This window comes from Microtus oregoni, unplaced genomic scaffold (genome assembly GCF_018167655.1).
Source record: "Microtus oregoni isolate MIOR12 unplaced genomic scaffold, Mior012 000074F_003, whole genome shotgun sequence".
NCBI lineage: Eukaryota > Metazoa > Chordata > Mammalia > Rodentia > Cricetidae > Microtus > Microtus oregoni.
This window is the reverse complement of record NW_024543990.1, coordinates 1,241,987-1,263,644: the sequence shown is the minus strand read 5'-3', so window position 1 is coordinate 1,263,644 and position 21,658 is coordinate 1,241,987. Positions and strand designations below refer to the sequence as shown.

At 41.2% G+C, this 21,658-nt stretch overlaps 1 protein-coding gene across 7 annotated transcripts in view; it reads left to right on the top strand.

Moving 5' to 3' along the window:
- The window catches only part of Phka2 (phosphorylase kinase regulatory subunit alpha 2), an 84,217-nt gene that overhangs the window by 21,082 nt on the left and 41,477 nt on the right, over positions 1 to 21,658 (top strand). For all 7 annotated transcript variants that reach the window (XR_005973441.1, XR_005973442.1, XR_005973440.1 and 4 more), the window contains exons 3-11: positions 2,401 to 2,559; positions 5,471 to 5,518; positions 6,547 to 6,715; positions 7,530 to 7,612; positions 10,339 to 10,419; positions 11,732 to 11,830; positions 13,959 to 14,105; positions 16,078 to 16,131; positions 16,702 to 16,824. Coding sequence is in view for 4 of the 7 variants with exons in the window: in XM_041642397.1 (XP_041498331.1) it covers positions 2,401 to 2,559; positions 5,471 to 5,518; positions 6,547 to 6,715; positions 7,530 to 7,612; positions 10,339 to 10,419; positions 11,732 to 11,830; positions 13,959 to 14,105; positions 16,078 to 16,131; positions 16,702 to 16,824 (963 nt within the window). In the remaining 3 variants the exon portion in view is untranslated. The remainder of the gene's footprint in view (positions 1 to 2,400; positions 2,560 to 5,470; positions 5,519 to 6,546; positions 6,716 to 7,529; positions 7,613 to 10,338; positions 10,420 to 11,731; positions 11,831 to 13,958; positions 14,106 to 16,077; positions 16,132 to 16,701; positions 16,825 to 21,658) is intronic.

Here is a 21,658-nt window from a genome sequence, read left to right as displayed (position 1 = left end):
TGCCCTCTGAATAATGGTTGTTGTTTTGTTTTATGCTTAGATTGAACTCAGGGCCTCAGGTATGCCAGCCAAGCACTGCACCACTGAGATGTGCAATTTTTAACTTGCAGAATAACCACCCCCATCCCTCCATTTTCATATCAGTGTCAAGTAAAGACCCCGGGCCTCGATGATCTTGTCTGCTTCCAGTTTCCAAAAGTTGGGAGCCTGGGGGTGGGGGGAGTAGTGGAAAGGGGAGAGAAGGGAGGAGAGGGTTAGGGAGACCTTGGGGGAGTGGGATAGTTGAGATGGAGGAAGGACAATATGGGAGTAGGAAGGAGATATCTTAATTGAGGGAGCCATGTTGGGGTTGGCAAATGGCTTGGCTCTAGAGGGGTTCCCAGGAGTCTATGGGATGACCCCAGGTAGGACCCTGGACAGTGGAGGAGAGAGTGCCCAAACTGGCCTTGTCCTGTAGTCAGACTCATGACTATCTTGAATTTCACCATAGAACCTCCATCCAGCAACAGATGGAGATAGAGACAGAGACCCACATGGGAGCACTGGACTGAGCTCCCAAGGTCCAGTTGAAGAGCAGAAGGAGGGAGAATATGAGCAAGGAAGTCAGGACCACGAGGGGTTGGTGCACCCACTGAGACAGTGTGCCTGATCTAATGGGAGCTCACCAAATCCAGCTGGACTGGGAATGAACAAGCATGGGATGAAACTGGACCCTCTGGATGTGGCTGACAGTGGGGGCTGACTGAGAAGCCAATGAAAATGGCACTGGGATTTGTCTCTGCTGCATGTACTGGCTTTTTGGGATCCTATTCTCTTTGCATGCATACCTTCCTAAGCCTGGATGGAGGGGGGAGGGCCTTGGACTTCCCACAGGGCAGGGTGCCTTGCCTTCTTAAGACTGGAGGGGGTAGGGTAAGGGGGGGTGGGGGAGCCGGAGGGAAGTGGGAAGAGGGGAGGAAGTGGGAATTTTGATTGGTATTATTTATAAAGTAATAAAAAAAAAAGAGGAAAAAAAAGACCCCGGGCCTCTAAAGACATAGACCTGTCTGGGTGGCTCACAAAAACCAGTGGGTAGGAAGAGTACAGGTAATGTAGTAAACTGGCAAGTAAGATATTTTTTTAAGGTGGCAAGGTTCTAATTGTGGAAGAATATTTTATTATATACATATTTCTTTGTATATATTCAGAAGTCAGCCAACTTCATGTGACTCTTCTTAACCATTTTATTTATGGGCTCAGAGTGTTTATTAGGGTTGGCTTTAAAAATATTGGACTAGGGTTATAGTTTGATGGTAGAATATCTGCCTAACATGAAAGATGCTCCAGTTTTAATCCCTGGTAACCCCAAATATGTAAATAGCTTTATTGACATTGTTTGGGTACTACAGAATTTGTTTATTTAAAGTACACAATTGCTTTTTAGTATATTCGTGGAGTCGTTCATCCATCACCCCAATTAACTTTAATGTCCTTTATAAAGAAAAGAGAAAACCAGGCTGAGTGGCTTAGTGGTTAAGAACACTTGCTCTTGTAGAGGACCCAGGTTCAGTTCCCAACACCCACATGATTTGTAACCATCTTTAACACCAGTTTTAGGAAATCTAGCACTCTCTTCTGACCTCTGTGGGTACCAGGCGTGCACATGGTATACATACATACATGCAGGCAAAGCACACATACGCATAAAATAAAATAATTTTTTAAGAAAAAAGTGGAAAAATGTTTTTTTTCTTTTGTCAGTTGATAACTTGCCACTTCTACTTTTCAGCATTTATGAACAATGCTGTTATGAACATTGTATGTAACTTTTCATGAGAAGGTCCAGTCCTTTTTGTTGACTCTGCTGATTTTCTCGAACACATCTGTGATATCACATCTAATGAGGCCTCCCATATGCCCTCCTACATAGCTTCTTCTGGTCAGATGAATGAATTATCTGGATTGCAGACATGGTAGCTGAGGTCCAGACAAGGCTGGTAGCTTTTTCTGATCTCATAGAGCTAGGAGGTGGATCAGGACCCGGAATTTTGTTCCTAGGCTCAGTGCCTTATCAACTGATTAGAATCATGAAGGCCAAAAAGACCTGAAGCCTGCAGTTTGCAGCTTGTGAAAGCCTGGTAGACTTTTTCTGTTTGGTGTTTCTTCTCTTTTAGACATTACAGCAGTTTGGTCTGGTCTAAAGGTTTGAAGAAGAACATAACAATTAGAATGTTCCTTAGAGGTTTTCTTATCTCCTAATTACATGAGCAAGGCATCTAAGATACAGAGAGTAGGAACTCGGGTCTCTCTGTGCTCTTTGTTCTCGAGTCCCCATCCACCTGCACAGGGAAACATTAATTGTGTAGGAGATTTAGGAAGGGTGATGGATGCCAAGCATTTTTGTGTCTCTTCTCTAATTAGAACCCAGTCACTGGGCTGTTATCAGCCAGCCATGACCAGAAGGATGCCTGGGTACGAGACAACATCTACAGCATCCTGGCTGTTTGGGGCCTGGGCATGGCCTACCGCAAGAATGCTGACCGTGATGAGGATAAAGCAAAGGCCTATGAGTTGGAACAGGTAATTGTGACTGACATCAGTGTCTTGTCTGCTCAGTACCTTCTCTTGAACTAGAAAACCGATGAGCAAATCATTGTATGTGCATAACAGGGTGCAGTCTTTCATTTCTGCAACAGCATACTTTGTGAAGGCATTCAGATGGTTGCACCTCACGTTTATCTTTGTGTTTGAGATAAAACAATAACATCACACAGCACATTAAATGGAAAGCAAAACCATCCAAATTTCTACCCCAACATGTTAATATGCCTACCTGGTTATATTTCTCTCTCATGGTATGATTATTTGTGAAGAGTCGATGCATAGCCATCCACCACATTTACCAACTCTTCACCCTGGCCACCAAATGAGAAAAAAAAATAGAAAGCAAAAAATCCAATGTTTCGGAGCTAGACATCCCAAAGCATGTGCTTTTTAGGGTAGGTGGTTATATTCCAAAGAATATTATCTAAATGCCGTTGCCATTGCTTAAAACAGTTCTTAAACGTCCTTTAAAAATGCCTTTCTACTTTGTACCATTCTCCAGGAAGTGAGTCTTACTTTTTCATACTCACCCTTTAGATCTGAGCATTATTTAAATTTTGTGTCTATGTTATTTGCCGTATAGCTCAATGAAGGTTTCCAAACTCAGAGGAAGGATGTAACCCAGTGCTAAAATGCTTACCTGGCATGCTAGCAGCCTTGGGTTTAATCTCCAGTACTGGACAAATATTTTCCAAATGTTTTGAGTAGTAGTGTTTAGGTAAGGAGCCCTGAAATGGAAAAGTATAATCGTCCTGGCATGAGAACATTTGAGATTTATCTTTCTACAGATGGAATTTAAGGGATGGGGACTGAACTTGGGGCCTCACACAAGATAAGCACACACCGTACCAAATGTCCTAGGATTTATCTTTAATTCATACATCCTTGGGCAGCCTTCATAGCTAGTGGATGATTGGGCCCAGTTGTTGCTTGTTTATAGTAACCCAAATGGGCATGAGTGATAAGCAGCATGAAGGAAATTTGATAACTGTGGGAAAGCTCAGAAAGGAAGCTTATCTCTGGGAGCAAAGCTTGGATTTGACCAGGGCTTGCTCAGTGTGAGGTGATGAAATCACTCAGCTTTTGAAGCATATAAAGTTTTTTAAAATTACAAATAGCAGTCACTGGCTGCTCCTCCAGAAAGAGGGATGGATGAGTGCACCAGTTATTTGCTGGTATAATAATTTTATGTCGAGTGTCTTGCAACTCTCCCATCATACATACATACACACGCACCACACACACACACACACACGCATGCACACACGCACACAATCACTAAGGTTGATTAAATTTTCTGTTCCTTTACTGAAACTCAAACAGACCATAATGTTTCATACTTAATGTCTTTTACTATTTGATGTGTGGTTAATAAACTAAAAACTGGGACTAGGCATAGTGGCACACACCTTTAATCCCACTACTCAGAGGACAGAGGCAGCTATATCTCTGAGTTTGAAGCGAGCCTGGTCTACATAGTGAGTTCCAGACCATCCAAGGCTGCATAGTGATACTAAATAAGTAAATACTAATGGAAATATCACCCTTGATTATGAAAAATAATAATCACTGGGCATCTTTGAGTAATATTTATTTAAGGGGTACTTGGGGCTTGATTAAGATTGTCTTGTGCATTTTGGGGATATTTCAGGACTCTAACCTGATTGTTAAGTTCCAATAATCCCCACCTCTGTCATTGTTCTGATTAGAATGCCCCACCGCACATTTCTAGGTGCTTCCCCATGACTGGTGATTGGCAGTATCAGTCCAAGTTGGAAGTCACTCATTTCTTTTCATGGGCAATACCTTTTCCTAGTTTGAGAGGAAGTCAGTTGACAAACGTGTATGTACAGTTAACCATTATAACAGTGCTAACTTATATTTGAGGTAACATCTTCTTCCCCAACAGATTTTGTAACAAAAAATGGAATTATCTTCTAGGATCCTAGGATTTTAGAGGAGGAAGGGTCTGCCTTCCAGACTCTTCCCTGGCCATGAACTCTCAGGCCCCTTTACTCTGCTGCCCCCTGTAAGGTATAGTGTGTGACATGATACACCCATGCCTGTAAGTAGAAACTGCTTTTAGTCCATGATATCTGATTATCTAGGTTCTGTTTTTCTACGCCCCATGTCATCACAGGGAGTTGAAAAATGTTACTTCATCTGCTTCAGGCTCAGGTTCCTCGTGTAGAGACTGGAGTGAAAATGCTACCCACCTTGTAAAGCTGGTGCTGGAACTCAAAATAATATAAATAAAATGTTTTTCACAGTGTCTGGATAGAGTATTTAATTAATTAATGTAGTATTATCATCAGGTCTATAGACCAGGCTGGCCTCGAACTCAGAGATCCATCTGCCTCTGCCTCCTATGTGCTGGGATTAAAGGCGTGCGTGACCACCACTCGGCCACATTATTATGATTTGGAATGCTAATGATAGTGATAGTAATCGGTTGCAATATTATTAAAAAATCTTGGATACCACTTATATTTTGTAAGAACTTTGCTCAATGATCCAATAATGGTGTCACAAATGGCTCCTTTGGCAAAGTATCATTACTTTTGGACAGGCATGGCAGGCTTAATTCGTCCTTTGTGTAACAAAAATAAATTACTAAGAAATGTACCATAGAGTTCCAGATTACAAAGCTCATAAAAATGTCAGAGCCCAAAGATGCATCTGCTCCAACCCTTTTATTTGAGATAAATCACTTTGTCAAAGGATTTATTTTGTGATGGAGTAGAAAAGTCTCAATAATGTGATCAATCAGAATACTTTTGTATAGTTGGGATCTGTCATTTTTGGAATATTGCCAGACAACACTGTTTTTTTGGCCATGTATGAGTAATCTTGAAGCCTTGTTCCTGATGCCACTTTATTTCCACAGAACGTGGTGAAGCTGATGCGAGGTCTCCTGCAGTGCATGATGAGACAAGTAGGTGGGACGTGACAGACTGGTACCTTCAGAGCACTGGAGTGTGCATTCGCGTCACTAATTTGGATAGCATCTTACATTTGGAACTCTCTCATGAAAAAACAGAAATATTTTTTGCTTACTTTCTTTTTCTAAAATTACCCTCAATAATTTTTATTGTGCTTAGGAACCATAGTTTCAAAGGACAGTTCTGAAAGTCCTCTTTCAAAGATTTATGTGTATAAAAGGAGAACATGTCTTTTTTCAATTAGGAAAAGATGATATTAAAAGCACTCAGAGAAACCCATGCACTACTCATTTTTTATTCTGGGTGTTGTCATTTCAGGTCAAGTGCTTCCATTGTGAAAATTTGTCATTATTGGGGCCAGCTAGATGAATCAGTCATCACTAAGTCTGAAGACCTGAGTTCAGTGCTAGCACCCACATGCTAGTTGGCCTCTGCCTTCGCCCACATGCCTGCCTGCACACATACACATATACACAGAAGATCAATAAATGTAATTCGTGTTTAAAAGTTGACATTGTTATTTACTTACATCTTCAGTGTAAGGCAAATGAAACGATTTATTATAATGTTTATACACAGAACCTTCTACTAGGATCTGTACCAGTTCAGAGGGTCATGTGCTCCCACCCCATCCTTAGTTGGAATAGCCAAAGACATTGCACTCTTTTGTTCTTTGTGATGTTAAGAAAAGAGAAGTTGGCATTTAGACAGGTTCTTTTTCTTCCTTCCCTATGTCCTTGAGAACGTACCGTTTGCCCCTGCTGGGGAGTCTTTTGACAAGGACACCTTTGACCTGAGCCTCCCCTGTGATCTCTGGGCTGAGGTATTTCCATTGAGTGAGTGGGAAGAAGCTCCATCATGGCCCTTGTGTGCAGTGCTCATCAGCAACCACTGCCCATCCTCCTGGTTCCCAGAGGTGTCACATAAGAGGTCTAGAAGATTCAGTGATTATCCCTAGATATGCCATCTGCCAGCTAGGAACCTGTACAGTTATGTGAACCCAGCTTGCCTTCGTCCTCAGGTGGACAAAGTGGAGAAGTTCAAGCACACTCAGAGCACCAAGGACAGTCTGCACGCCAAGTATAACACTGCTACTTGCAGTACCGTGGTGGGTGATGACCAGTGGGGCCACCTCCAGGTGGATGCCACCTCCCTCTTCCTACTGTTCCTGGCCCAGATGACAGCCTCAGGTGAGCCATGGCCATTCGAGTGACATTTCAGAAAGTAAAGGGGGTAATGTCCATTTATACTGTGATAACAAAATACCCAAGACTGGGGAATTCAAATAGTATAGAAGTTTCTTTTCTCACAACTCTAGAGGCTGAAAAGTCCAAGATTAATGTACCAACAAGTTGAGCTGTTTGGTGAGAACTGCCTCCCCTGAAGAAGTAGAAGGCTTTGTCTTTACACGGCAGATGGATTAAGAACTGAATGCTGTGTGTAGCCTCTTTCCCGAGGGCCCTCATTTATCCGTGGTCTAAACTCATATAAGCCCCGCATCTTAGGACTGTCACATTAGTAACACTGAATTTCAGAGGGACACACTGAGAACATACCAAGTGCTATAAATGACTAGTAGATTATACAGAGGAAAAGCGTACTTCCCTGTGGGGTCATGTGCATCTGTGTCTTGCTAGGGCAGGGAATGCAGGGGCCCAGGCTGACACCTATAGACAGAAGTTAGCCTCTACCTGGGCAGGTGCAGGCTTTCCTTTGGCTCACTCAAGGCTAGGGAATGATACTTCTGGACTCCAATCTTTGCTTTGTTGGAATCTTCTCTGCACAAACATAACATGTTCCAGAGAACCCATGCCTTACCTCTGAACTTTCTTCCCATAGACACACCCTCAGTGATGGAGCTCCCCTCACTTTGTGAAGGACTTACTTCAGAGTTACTTCAGTGCCCAATAAGAAAAGGAAAGATAGGATCAAAAGACTTATCTGCTAGCAAAATGCTTGTGTATAACTGGCAACTGTCTTCACGGTATCACTTTTCTTTGTTAGGCTTGCGTATTATTTTCACCCTCGATGAAGTGGCCTTCATACAGAATCTTGTCTTTTACATAGAAGCTGCATATAAAGTTGCTGTAAGTACCCATGCTGGTAGTCTTTTTTCTAGCTGTCAAAAAATCAAATAAAATCATCCAATTTTGTGAAAGCAGCTATTTGTGGCTCACTAGAACGTTAGTGAAACTAGAGCTGTCAGAATGTGTCACCTTTGTGTGCAAAGTATTTAGTTTTTGTCCTGGGATATGGATTTCATTTTGGAATGTACCACACACTCTGTCTGAATACATTACTGTATTCAGTAATGTATTAAAATGCCCTGTAGGATATGTATGAGCTGGCCTACATTGGGCTGCAAAAGGAGCCATGTTGATGCCTCAGTGGGAACTGGGGCACCGTGGGGTTTATTTACACCATCAGCCCACAGGCAGAGAAGGCCACGCTATCCGTATAAACATGAAATGAGTTCACATCAACCCTATGTCTAGACTTAACCTGTCTCAGAATGTCAAGAGCATCAAAGTTGATAGACCTGTCTAAAGAAACTTAAGAGATTTTTGTGGGGAAGGCATGCTTTCAGGTAGACCTTGGGTTTCCATAAGAAAGGGAGAGAACGGGCATTTGAGTGCAGGAATAGTGGAGTGAGCAACAGGAACAGGCTGGGACGGGGAAGGTGTGATTTAGGGAGAGCAGAGGTTGGGAGCATTTGGCATAGAGGGTGCAGAGTAAAGGCCCAGGTGAAAATTGACACTGGAAATAGTGGAGTGTCTTGTCGACTTGCTGGCATGCTGAAGGAGGAGGCCAGACTCTAGCTGTTATGGCCATGCAGAGAATCTTTGACGGGATCAGCTAGGGAAGAAACTAGTGCTCAATAGTTATCTGAAATGGAGGCTGAACGCATCACACAGTCTTCAAGGATGAGTTTTCTAGCTGCTAGATTGGAGTGTCAAATTTTAGGAGCAAAAGAATGCGCAGGCATGAGAAAAGACACGTGGGTCTACCCACAAGGCCTGCTTGCAGGTCAGGGTCTGTACCGCCCGCCTGTACTACGTGACAGTACAGTACTACTCCTGTATTGCGGCGCCTGTACTACTCCTGTATTGTGGTGCCTGCACTACAGAACCATTCATGAGCAGGGCAAGGGCCTGGAGATTTAAACACACAAAGACACACAGACAGAGACACAGGTCATCCTTGAAACAGGAATGCCCCCCTTTATTGTGTTCCAGGGCAGTTTATATAGGGATCCTTAAATGATAGCCAAACCCACCAGAAACCACTCCCCTACCATCAGGAACTCCTGAGGGTCTGGAGCTCAGAGCAGCTGCAAGCATAATACATTGTTTACAAGAAATTCAGGATCTGGGGGTTCACAGCTCCCAACAAGGGTCTACAATGACCCTGGTATATCTAGGTTTCTGTGTTTACATTTGTAAATGTTCTTCCTTGTTTTGGTTTGGTTTGGTTTTTGTTTGTTCTTTTTTTATTTTTACTTTTTTAGGGTTTTTTTTTTTTTTTGAGGCAGGATGACCTCAAACTCAGCAATTCTGCCTCTACCTTCTAGGTGCTGGGATTACAGGCATGAGTGCTATACCTGGTTGTTTTCATATTTTTGAAGTCTTTACCACTTCTGAATCCATGTCATTAGTCCTAATTTTCAATTTTCATGACTTCACATAGTAAGAGCCACTATGTCCATCATTCTTCTTTGGATAGTAAAAATAAAGACTGATATTTTGGCATCAACCCTGTTCTTTTTATTTTTTTGAGAGTATAATAATATAATTATGTCATTTCCTCCTTTCTTTCCTCCTTCCCAACCTTCCCATATACCCCCTTGCTTTCTTTCAAATTCATGGCCTTTTTTTCATTAAATATCTAAATATAATCTAGTCAGTCTCTATGTTATGTGTGTGTATACATACATACATATACATACATACATACATACATATGTTTTCAGGACTATTTGGTGTCAGATAACCAATTGGTGTGCTCCTCCTTGGGGAAGACTATTACTCCCACTGCCAGTATTCCTTAGTTGCCTGTAGTTCTTTCGATGGTTGAGGCTTCATGAACCTTTCCTCTTTCATTGTACATGTCTGTTGGTATTTTATTTGCTCATGGTGTCATGTTTAGGCAGTCATGTTGAATCTTGTTAGGTTTTTGCTCTTTTAGTAGTGTATGCAGTATTTTGAATCAACATGTGACAGTTGGGTTTTTTAATAAAAATATGAATCACCAGAGATAGGTGTGTGTGTGTGTGTGTGTGTGTGTGTGTGTGTGTGTGTGTGTGTGTATGTATATATGTATTGAGTCTTCTGAATTAATTTGTATGAATGGGTCTTTAACACCTTGTGTGTTCAGTGAGTTATTTTTGACAGCGGCTTTAGTTCCTTGATGAACATTTTCTTTAGACAGAGGTAATGCTAAAAATAATTTTTGAAATTGTTTTAAATAAGTTCAAAGGCATTGACCAAATAGAAAGGCAACACTTTGATTTTAAGATAAGTAAAATATATATGTTCACTGCAAATTGAGTTTGTTACAAATTAATGCCTTTTAGAAATAAGCCTTCAGAGTGTCTTTGTGTGTTCTTTTGTTCCACTTGAGTATTTTCTTCTAAAATTCTGTACAGAGGCCTCCTGAGCTGAACTTGAGCAAGAGCAGAATGAATATATACAGCCACAAAGCCTTTGAGAAGCCATCCTCCTGTTTCATTGTGTTTGTGCTAGCAGAAAAAATTGCTTTTCCATAGTATTTTTTATGTACCTCCCACCTCTGATAGCTGCCTTTTTCTCCTCAGGATTACGGAATGTGGGAACGTGGAGATAAGACTAATCAGGGCATTCCAGAACTGAACGCCAGCTCTGTGGGAATGGCCAAGGTGACAGTCCTCTTCTCCCCTCTGTGTGGGTTGACTTTTGTCGGCTTCTCTTCTTCAGGAATTTGAATTTAATATGATTAGTTCTTTTCTTTCGAAGGTCAGCAGCAAATATATGAAATCCAAGTGGCACCTGTAGCCCAGCCAAGTGAAGTTAAAGATCAGGAAGATAGATTTCCAACACTGAAGTCTGAATGTGACAGAAACTAAGTTCTTCCACCCTTACTATTTGATGTGTCACCCATGGGTTCAAGCTCTTGCTGTTAAGCTGTGTTAGTGATGGCCAGTCTTCCTCTCTAGGTCATGGTGAAGGTTAAATAACAGGAGAATTTTGTAGGTGAGATGCACAGCTTCAAGTCTACAAGGTCAGAGAAGTAACAATAATCAGTAAAGCTGGCCAGAGAAAAAGAGAACAGGGCAAGAGGGATACTGGGGATGCTGTGATCTTTCCTTGAAAGTATTTCAACTAAAAATCAGTTTTAAAAAATGGTCTTCGAGCCAGCACTGTAATGTGTGCCTCTAATTCCAACTTCTCAGAGTACTGAAGCAGGATGGTGACTTGAACCCAGGAGTTTAGGGCCAATCTAGGCAGCACAGTGAGGCCCTGTTCTAAAAAGGAAAAAGAGAAGAGAGGCAATGAGATAAGACAGGACAGAGATGGAGACAAGAAGAATGGAAACAGAAGACAAAGTGGGTTGGGAGAACTCTTAAAGCTGAACAGTGGACCTGTGGGGCACATTCCCCCTGTAGGCCACTGGTGTGAATCTCTTGCTAAAGACATTCAGTGTGCAGCCTTCCCACCTCCTTCTCAACGTAGGCATGAACTACTTAGACAGCATGAAGGTTCCAGAGCCACAGTTTTAAAAGCAACAATGAATATGCTCCAATACAGCAAACTGACAGAAAATGTACTTTTTCCTGAAAACCTAATTAACTTTCTCAATTAGCCATGAGGTGGGTTAACTGCAAAAATAGGTAAATGGAAAGCCAGTCCTGAGTTAATTTTTTGTGCCCCCACACATGATGTTAGTGACTTGTTAATTTTCTGTCTTTGGGTAGAATATCACTTTCATATGAGGAAATGTTTTCCTGTTTTCTTTCTTATTCATAGAATGAACAGTGTCATCCTGCAAAGCTGTGAGCTGCTGAAAATGAAAAGAGACCATGGCGATAGGACGCTAGATAGATTTTAAAGACATTCTTCATTGCCATTAGCAGAAATGTGTATGTTAGATTGCATAATGAAAAGGGAGTGCCAAGTTAGGATGCATGTGTGTTTATTAAAAAGACCAGTAATTCTTACCTGTTTTTGTAGGCAGCACTTGAGGCAATTGACGAACTCGATCTTTTTGGAGCCCATGGAGGACGCAAGTCAGTCATTCATGTCCTGCCTGACGAAGTGGAGCACTGCCAGGTAACATCCAGCCTGTAGGCCACTGGTGTGAATCTCAGGCTAAAGATACTCAGTGTGCCTCCTCCCGACCTCCTCAACATAGGCTCCAGAAAATAGGGGAGGAGAATCCGAGCTAAGAAAGCCTTGGGCCCCACTTCCGGTTACTGACGTGACCTCTTTGTGATTCAGCTTCCTCATCTATAAAGTGGTATAGGTGCCTTCCCTCCCGCCTCACAGAGTAACTGTAAGGAGCAGAGCAAATGAACCTGGCCAACTTGCCCAAGTGCTTTGTAGCCAGAAAGCACCATGCAGACGTAAACCATGGTGAGTCTCTGTACATGGAGCTAACAGCCAAAGCGGCTTGGTTCTGCTAGAAGCGAAATCTGTTCTATGTTTTTTTGAGTATGTAAGTGCTTTTCTCACAGCTTCATTCTTAGTGTTCCCAAATGGGGTGGCTGACAAGTGGCATTTCACTTGAAGTGAGGAGGCATAGTGTACAGAGTAGGTGAGGGGAGAGGGGAAATGAGAGATGGCAAATTTATAGAGCTTCTTTGAAATACAGATCACAGGAATGATTGATACAGTGTAAGGGGTGCCATTAAGCAGAAAGTCCTTAATTATTATTAGCAATTATTAGTGTGGGTCTACTATGTGCTGGGACTAAGAGTCAGAAACATAACTTGTAAGTAGTAAACCATGTTTGATGGTACATGCCTGTAATCCCAGGAAGGAAGAGGCACGGGGACCAAAAGATCAAGCTCATCTTCAGCTACTGAGGGAAGTAATTACCAAGTTCAAGGCTAGCTTAACTACAACTTAACTATCTTAAGCAACATGAAACCCTTTCTTTAAATAAACCTAACCCCAAACACTTGTCAAAAGCTTCAAGTAAGAGTTCGTGTTTCCAGGCAAAGAGACTGTGAAAATAAGTGATTATAACCATGTACTTTATAGTTACATTTTGGCCAACGACGGATGGCATATACTGTGGTATCATATTGTATTTTGTCTCTTATTGACCAAAATGTACCACACAGCCTGCGCATGTAGTAAACTATATGATCTGTTTGTCAGTATACTCTATGATATTTATGCAATGATGAAATCACCTAATATTGTTTTTCTCAGAATGTGCCACTCATTAAGTGGTTCATGACTATAGTTAAAGAACTGAACCAAGAATTGTTTGACCATAAAAAAGGTTTATTCTAGAGCTAAAGGGTTCCACTCAGCCCCACCTTCCAGCTCATTCCATTTTCCTCACTAAGCATAGTCCTTAATGAATCTATGGTATTTTCTTACAGTATACATTAATAAAGAAATACTGACTGGTATGTGTCTTAGTAGATATATAGTGTAATGGGAAAGTTTAAGTTGGGTTAGAATTGTAGCTCGATCACTGGCTACATGACCTGGGGCATGAATCCTGTGTCTCAGAGTCCTTGTGTATTAATTTGGTATAATACCTTATTTCTAGCTTCAGATAGAATATTTAATGAGCTTGTTTTTTATCTGTACATTTATCTCAACATTACTTCCTTTACTTTTCCAAACATTTCCTTATAATTCTAACCCCCTTCTACATTTATAGTGCTTAATCTAGCTACCTCATTGTTAAGGTACTATCATAGTGCCTCCGATAATCTTTAAAAGTTCTGGAACTAAACTGTTTTGTCTGGCACTCAGGAGATCTGAATTTTACTCCTCATTAAAGCAGTTTTTAACTTACCTAACTCATCTAGTCCCGTTTCACAAAAGCATCTGTCTCTCTGTTGCTGGTGCTGTGTGAATGTTTTTGTCTGGTTTCTGTCTTCGTAGCCAGGCATCTTGGCCACAATGACACAAACAGCACTGTAGTTCTTCCCCATCAGTGAGCATGGGAAGAAGGGAAGATGGCAGTTCTGAGCACAAGCCTCAGACTGGCATGTTCTCTTCAACTCCCCCCTCCTTTCCCAAGGAAGAGGAAGCATTGTCTGGGTGGCTGGGTAAGCAGGAGTGGCCAGCCGATGCCATGCTGGTAAGACTGAGTCCTTCCCCAAATAGACAAACTCCTTTGAACGTTTCCTGTAGGCTAAGGTGATGGTCCCTAGCTACTCTATCTAGCTAGTCCTGCTTCTATAGCTTAAACCACTTCTTTGTTTTTATTCAGTCAATTCTTTTCTCCATGTTGCCACGAGCATCAACATCTAAAGAAATCGATGCCGGACTTCTTTCTATTATTTCTTTCCCGGCCTTTGCAGTAGAAGATGCGAACCTTGTGAATGTGACCAAAAATGAAATTATTTCCAAGCTTCAGGTAAGCATTGGCCAATGCCCCCCCGTTCTGCATTAAATGCCATGTTTATGTGATGACATAGGGCATCTAACTTATCCTTATAGCTCATGGTGTGGTTTCCCTAGATCAGCAGTTCTCAGCCTGTACTTCATGAAAACCCCATAGTGGTTGCATATCAGATAGCCTGCATATCAGACATTTACATTATGTTTCATAACAGTAGCAAAATTACAGCTATGAAGTAGCAACGAAAATAATGTTATGGCTGGGGGTCACCACAACATGAGGAACTGTATTAAAGGGTCACAGCATTAGGAAGGTTGCGAACCACTGCTTAGAGGTTATAGGAAGAGTCCTTACAGAATCTCTTGAAAGCTCTATAGACCCTGCCAGAACAAAAGCACATATCCAGGTGCTTGATGTACAAGCATGAGGACCTGAGTTCAGATCCCCAGCAACTATTTCACAACCCAGCAGCACATATCCATAATCCCAGCACTGGGGAGGAAGAGATGGGTGGATCCATCAGGTTTGCTGACCAACCAGTTTAGCAGAATTGGTAAACTCCAGGTTCAGTGAGAGCCTCTGTCACAGAAAAATAAGGTGGACAGGGGTTAAGTAAAATGGCTGATACCTCTCTCTCTCTCTCTCTCTCTCTCTCTTCTCTCTCTCTCTCTCTCTCTCTCTCTCTCTCTCTCTCTCTCTCTCTCTCTCTCTCTCTCATACACACACACACACACACATATACACGTCACATCAAAGGAGAAAGGTTGACTTTGAAAAGAGAAAAGAAACCAATGGAGGGAGAGAGGAAGACAAGAAAATAATAGTTAAATGAGAACAAAATAAAATAAAAATATTAAAATTATGAAATACAATGAAACTCATATTTTTGTATTCTAATAAGAATTTGAATGATGAGACTCCATTACTGCATGCAGTAACAGATCACTAAGCTAAGACCATCTTACATTCTCAGCAAACAGAAATCTATAAAATTGTCCAAGTATGTAAGTTTCCTAGGTCAAAGCTTCCATATTGATTGTCCCACCTATATTCTGTAAGAAATATCTTTGTCCATTGCAAACAAAGGAATTGAAGTGTCTCCAATCATATTCGCAAAAGAAAGCAACTGGAAGGGTTAAGCCCTGTGGAGAAAAGGGGATGATTTGGGTAGCTGCAGCTGAAAGGGCAGTTGTAATGAGCTTACAGGACAAATGGCTTCTATGTCAAGTCCCCTGGAATGATTCCCAGAACCACACAGAACTTGTACAGACCTCCTGGACAAGGGATAGCCAAGCCTGCCAGAACAGCCCCACCTGCAAAAGAAACTGGGGAATAGGCATCCAGAGCTGCATCCAGGGATTAGGAATAAGGCACCATCGTACCCAGCCTGCTTTCCTGACACCCGGAAAACTGGAGAGGAGCCATGACATCTGCAGCCAGTGAACCAGCTACCACATAGTTCAGGAGGCCCCGCCTCCATGCTTCTACCTCATGACTCCTTCCCCCTCCTCCAGGTCTTGCCAGGCCTCTGAAGCAGACCGCCTTCAGCATGCACAGCCTGAGCGCATTGAGTCTGTGGAGTAGCCTTTAGCATCCCAGATATACACAGAGCAGCCAGCCATTTCAGATGTCAGTGCTTTCCTCACCGAGCGAGGGTACCTTTGTATCTATGTCTGATACTGTAAACCTCACGGAAGGGGAAGGCATAGTCATTCACTGAGTCCCTGAGGAGCATATTTGCAGCCCCACCCCAGACTCTGATGGAATGCTCCTGTGTTCTCTTCTGAATGCTCATCAAGTCTGAATTTGCTTTGCTTAGTACTTCAAAAGAACTCTTTACATTAAAGCAAACAACACTGGTGCATGTTTGCTCACCGAAAATCGCAAGGGAAAGGGGATGAAGTACTGACTTGAGTTGAAATTAAAAGGCAAAGAAAATTTCTTTCGATTTCATCAGCTCTGCTTTTTTTTTTATTCACCTTTCCAGGGGCGTTATGGATGTTGTCGCTTCCTTCGGGATGGTTATAAAACCCCAAGAGAGGTTGTATTTAAATATTGCTTCTTGTGTTCCTTACCTGCTCCATATCTACTTGCCACTGTGTCATTTTCCCTCTATTGCTTATAATTACATGTTGAATATTGGGAAGGAAAGTATTAATTTTGGAGTCAGCAAGCCTGGAGTTATATAGAAAAGAATGATCATCAGGTCAAGCCAACTCGTAAATCAAGGATGAGTAAATCTGTGGCTCACACGTTATTTTCTAAAGCTAATTTGTACCCTTCTTTTGGGTTTTAATGCCACAGTGATTAATATTATGATATAAATTATGATATAAGTGAAACAGATCATCTGCCAAGCACTGCAATAGACAAATTGCTATTTTGTAGAGAGATAGGATGCTTTAATGTCATAAACTACGGAGAAGTCCTTTGTGTATTTCTGATTTAGTGTCTGAAATTTTGCCCAAACTAGCATTTCCCCTGATTGTAGACTCCTAGTCATAACAAAGCTGCACTGACTGAGATAGGCGAAGGAAACCAAGTGAGGCAGAGTGGCATTGTGTAAGAAATGTAACATCCTTTTCTAAAACTTTTATATGTTGGGTTCTAGGACCCTCATCGACTGCATTATGACCCTGCTGAACTTAAGCTCTTTGAAAACATTGAATGTGAATGGCCCGTGTTCTGGACTTACTTAATCATAGATGGAATCTTCAATGGTGATGCTGTTCAGGTGAGAAAACGCTGGGCACCGTGCTCATAAGCCTGTTCATCCCACTGATGGGCTGATCACTATTAGCAGAGAGTCATTTTGTTTCAGCTATATATTGCCATTTTAAAAACTTTTCTGAAGCCTAGTGAGTTAAAGCAGCAGCTGTTTTATTTATTTGTTCATAATTCTGTTATTTTGGCAGAGCCAGTAAGAACAGATTGTCTCTGCTTCTCCTCATGTTCCCCTGGGATAGTTCATGGGGCTAGAGGACCTACTCTTAAGATGGTCCCATTAATGTGGCTGGTGAGTGAAACCTGACTGCCAGCTAAGGCTGGATGCTCAGCTGAGCTGCGGCAGGGACTCAGTTCTTATCCATGTGCCTCACTTGGGCTTTTCACAACAGTAGAATCTCTGGGTCATTAGATTTTTTATGCCATAGTTGTCTTTTCCCCAGAAATGTAAATGCATAGGCTGCCAAGCTTCCTTAAGTCTTCTGACAGAACTGGCGAAGTGCCTCCATCACATGCTTGCTTAAATGGATGGCACATACTCAAGAGTGGGAGTTGGGGGAACTAACTAGACAAGGGCATGCGAGCTAGGAGGCATAGTTCCTGTCTATCTCGGATAGGTGTTCCTTTTATTCCTTTCAGAGCAGACGGTAACTTTGTTTAGTGTATCAACCCCTGCCTCCAAGCTCCAGCTTTACTCCCTGTTCTTCCCATTCTCTACACCCGAGCCCAAGTGATTTTATAAAAAAGACAAGCTTAGATTACATTGCTGCCCTGCAGCGTTAGTAGCCTTCCTATTGCTGTGACAAAATAAAATAAATAAGTTAAAAGGAGAGGAATAACTTTAATGACTAACTTCCTCCAGGTACACCCTATCTGCTAGTTTCCACTACATTCAATAGTGCCAATAGATCCTGTTGACCAGGATCTCACTCTGGCTTCTCAGAGCCCGTTCTGATCATATTCTGGGTCTGGAAGAGAAGGAGGTGGGCAGTAGTCTCATGCATTTTGGCTTTTGAAAGCCCAGTGTTCAGGAACATAGGCAGTACACTTCAAATGGTAAGGTCCTTTCATTATTCACTCTTGTATTGTGTTTAGAGTTTATGTTGGGCCTTCTTGTCTTTTATTCTAAGTACTGAAAGTTCTCAGAATGACTAACTTTGAGTTTCAGTGAAAATAGACTTAGCAATAATTAAGGGGACAGGGGGAAATGAGATTAAAATTCCTATGCTTCATATTTTTTTAAGGGCATAAGACATAGTTTACCCTGTAACCATTTTAAGTGTCCATGGTTCTGGAACATGTACTTAGGCTACTCCAAACTCCATGTTCCAACATGGAAACAGTTTCATGAAGTTTTTTAGTTTTACAGAAGAAAGTAAGTCACAAATAAAGGCAAATTTAAAATATAGTGCTGGGGTGGGTACACCAGAGAGGTGGGTACAGTGAGATAGGATAAGCTTTTCTGTAAGCCCCAGATGCTAGTTGAGCTTTTAGGTTGGTGAAAGCCAGTGGTTTGCTAAATTAAAAAATTCCAGAAGGTTTTTATTATTAGTCACAGGATACTAATTCTACCAGAGAGGTGGGCAAGGAATGGCTGTTCTAGAGGGTCACTAGCCTTTGGAGCTGCAGCATTCCAGTCTCTCCACAGCACCGAATTCAAATCACTAATCAGTCTCGGCAGACAGATTTCTTTCAAGAGCTTTTCGTTCACACTTCCCCTTGTTAGTCAAGCATCCTATTTTGTGCATTCAGGGTCCACATATTATATATCAAATATTGTAAGTTCGCTCATAGCTAGGAAGGCCCTTTTCGAGGATCTGATACAGATGAGGCAGGAGGTAGATTGGTGCTGCCAGGAGCAGACATGTTTCATTGTCATGAAAAGCCTTATGTTATTAAAATATCTTAAATGTCATATTATGTACCTCTCTGAAGTGTTTGAAGAAGCCCTGTCTATCTAAAATCTATCTCTGTTTGACCTTGAAAGCATACCTAACATGACTACAAGTTTAATTGACAAAAGTGACTGCTAACCTGCATTTCTTTATTATCCTAAATAGTTTGTAGTAATAACTTTCAAAGACTAGAAATGCACATTACTCTGTTAAATGAGCTGCATAGGTACAGTACCTTAAATAAGAGTAGAAACATATGTACAGTGTGTTCTAACAAAAATAACCTTAAATTTGTATCGATATACAAAAGTCCATTCCAATGTAAAATATTTAAGACTAGTAGTTAGTTGCCTTTTTAGTTTAAAAGTAGATTCAACAATCTTCCTATCATTTCTATATCCCCCTTTTTCTTTTTGGAATGAGATCCCTAAATCTAATTTCCTTTGTTCAGCTTGTTTCTTGACCATTACCAATAACAACTTGTAACCAACTCATCTAAATAATGACAAATATCCATAAGCCACCGAATGATCAAAACTCACCCAACCAATCTCTTGGAAATGTGGGTGTCTTGTTCTCTAGACTGCATCCTGATGTATGTGGAGTAATGGCATCTCCTGAGGACCCTGAGAAAATTGAAATAATGGTCAAGTATTGGGAGAGCTAGCTGTATCATTTCTTGCCAGTCTCTGTGTAATGAATGGGAAAGTATAGGGCTTATCTGAAGTCCTGACTGGAGTGGTGCATGAGGGTGGATCACCTCAGCTAGCCACCTTGAAATTTTCCTGATCAGTTTGTGGTCCAAAGCTGATCTTTGGGTGTTGTTTATCAGCTTAGTAGTATTACCACGATCCAGGTGGAATTATTGTGGGTCCCCATCATCCTTTGGAGACTTAAAACAGTCATTGTTAGGAATGGTCATGGTTCACTGCAGAAAACTTAACATTTTAAATGTCATATGCAGCAGATCTCAGAGAGGTTAAAGAACCACAGTTTGTTAAATATATCCATGGTACACAAAAGAGGCTCTGGAAAATCTAATAATACCCTGAGACTAGCATATAATTCTGACTTTGAACAGAATCATAAGGACTTGGAGCTGCTTTACTTAAATTTCCTGACTTATAACTTGCCTTTTCTGATTTTTTTGCATCGGTATAGATTATAGAGGCTCCAGAAATTGGTATTCCTTGTACAATGTGAGGAAGGATCCAATTAGTTCTCTTTATAAACTGAACTCTCTTGCATTTGGGATATTTGTTGTTAATCCCTCCCCAAAATTACTGGAAACTCTTTGCCAGTGTTCATTTTCTGTCCATAATGAGGAGTTTTCAGCATTAGTAAAAGGCACCACTATTTCTGCTGGGTCTACTCCTACTAATTGACAAAGTCTTAATTTTCTTTTCAGAATCAATTCAGAAACGTTTTCTATATGGCTCTTTAATTTTTTACTCTCTGTGTTAAAAATATCCATTCTAAGATACTATCTCTGCATAAGAATTCCTGTAGGAGAATGCATAGAAGGTAAAATAACCAGAATACAATTAAGCTCTAGATCCAAATGATCGACGTGTACATCCTGTAATTTCTTTTCTACCAAAGCCAATTCTCTCTCAGCCTCAGCTGATAATTTTCTTGAACTATTTATGTCCCTATCACCTTGTAGGTTTGAAGTAAATTGCTTTGGTCCTGGGTAGTCAATTGAGTTCTAGGCCATAGCTAGTTAATTATCTCCCAACAATTTTTGAAATCATTAAGAGTTTGTAATTGATATTTCCTGATTTGTACTTTCTATGGTTGAATTTTTTGCAAACCTATCTTATATCCTAGGTACTTAATAAAATATCCTCTTTGTATGTTTTCAGGAGCAATTTGTAATTCCTAATAAGGCAGAATTTTCTTTACTTTTTCAAACATTTTTCTCTAAGGTATCTGCATCTGAATTATCTCTTTACCACGTTTTCCATTGTAACTGAGGGTCAGCTTCCAATACTGCTATAATTAAATCTTTTAAGTCTCGTGGAATAATTCTGTTCCAAGTGGTCCATGAATTTAACATCTGCTTTACAAAAGGAGAATGCATACCATATGAAACTATTGCTTCCTTAAATCTCTTCAAATATAAAATTTCTATAGGATTCCAGTTAACTTCTGAATAGCCTTGGAGATGCCTATCATCTGGTGGTCATTCTTGATGATAAAGTAAGGTTGGTTTCCTAATAACCTTGTACTGCTCCTCTTCGGGTTTAATAGTGCAGTGAGTGGTGTGCTAGGTTCTGTTCCAAACGCCTCTGTCTGTATGTGAATATTTTTCCTGGTTTCATTAGTATGTCTTTCTAAGTAAGGATTGTATCTTACCAGTCAATTTTTTTGTATTTGTCACTGACACCAAACAACTTTTTAAAGGATCAAGCATGAATAACCAAACTGATAATGATAATTGACATTATGTCAATCCCAGTTAAGATGATTATCCCTTTATTTTGTTCCATTTTCAAACCATCCATTGTGGAACCATACAGGGACCTAATATCCTGCATCATAATATTGTTTCCCATTTTTTTTACATGGGGAAAACCTTTTTTTTTTAAAAAGTAATCCCTCCTTAAGAATTCCCAGGTGTCTCACCAGATCTGATGATGATGACAGTGAAGTGTGAGACTGGGTAGAGAATACAGGTGGCGCACGGCCTGGTTGAGAGCTGCTCATGTGTAGCTGGGGGTTGAGAGTGTGTGTGGTCACAGCAGCAATAAAAGCCCAAGCAGGTGTCAAGGCGACTGACCTGGTATGGCAGTGTCTTAAACAAGGCATCCAGGGGATGCGCACAATTCACAGGGAAAGGGACTCAGGCACCTAAAATGCTGACACAGGGAAATGTGTGGAAGAAGCATGCGTGGCAGGAAGTGAGGACATGGGGGCCACTTGAAGGCAGACCAGTCACGGATGGGT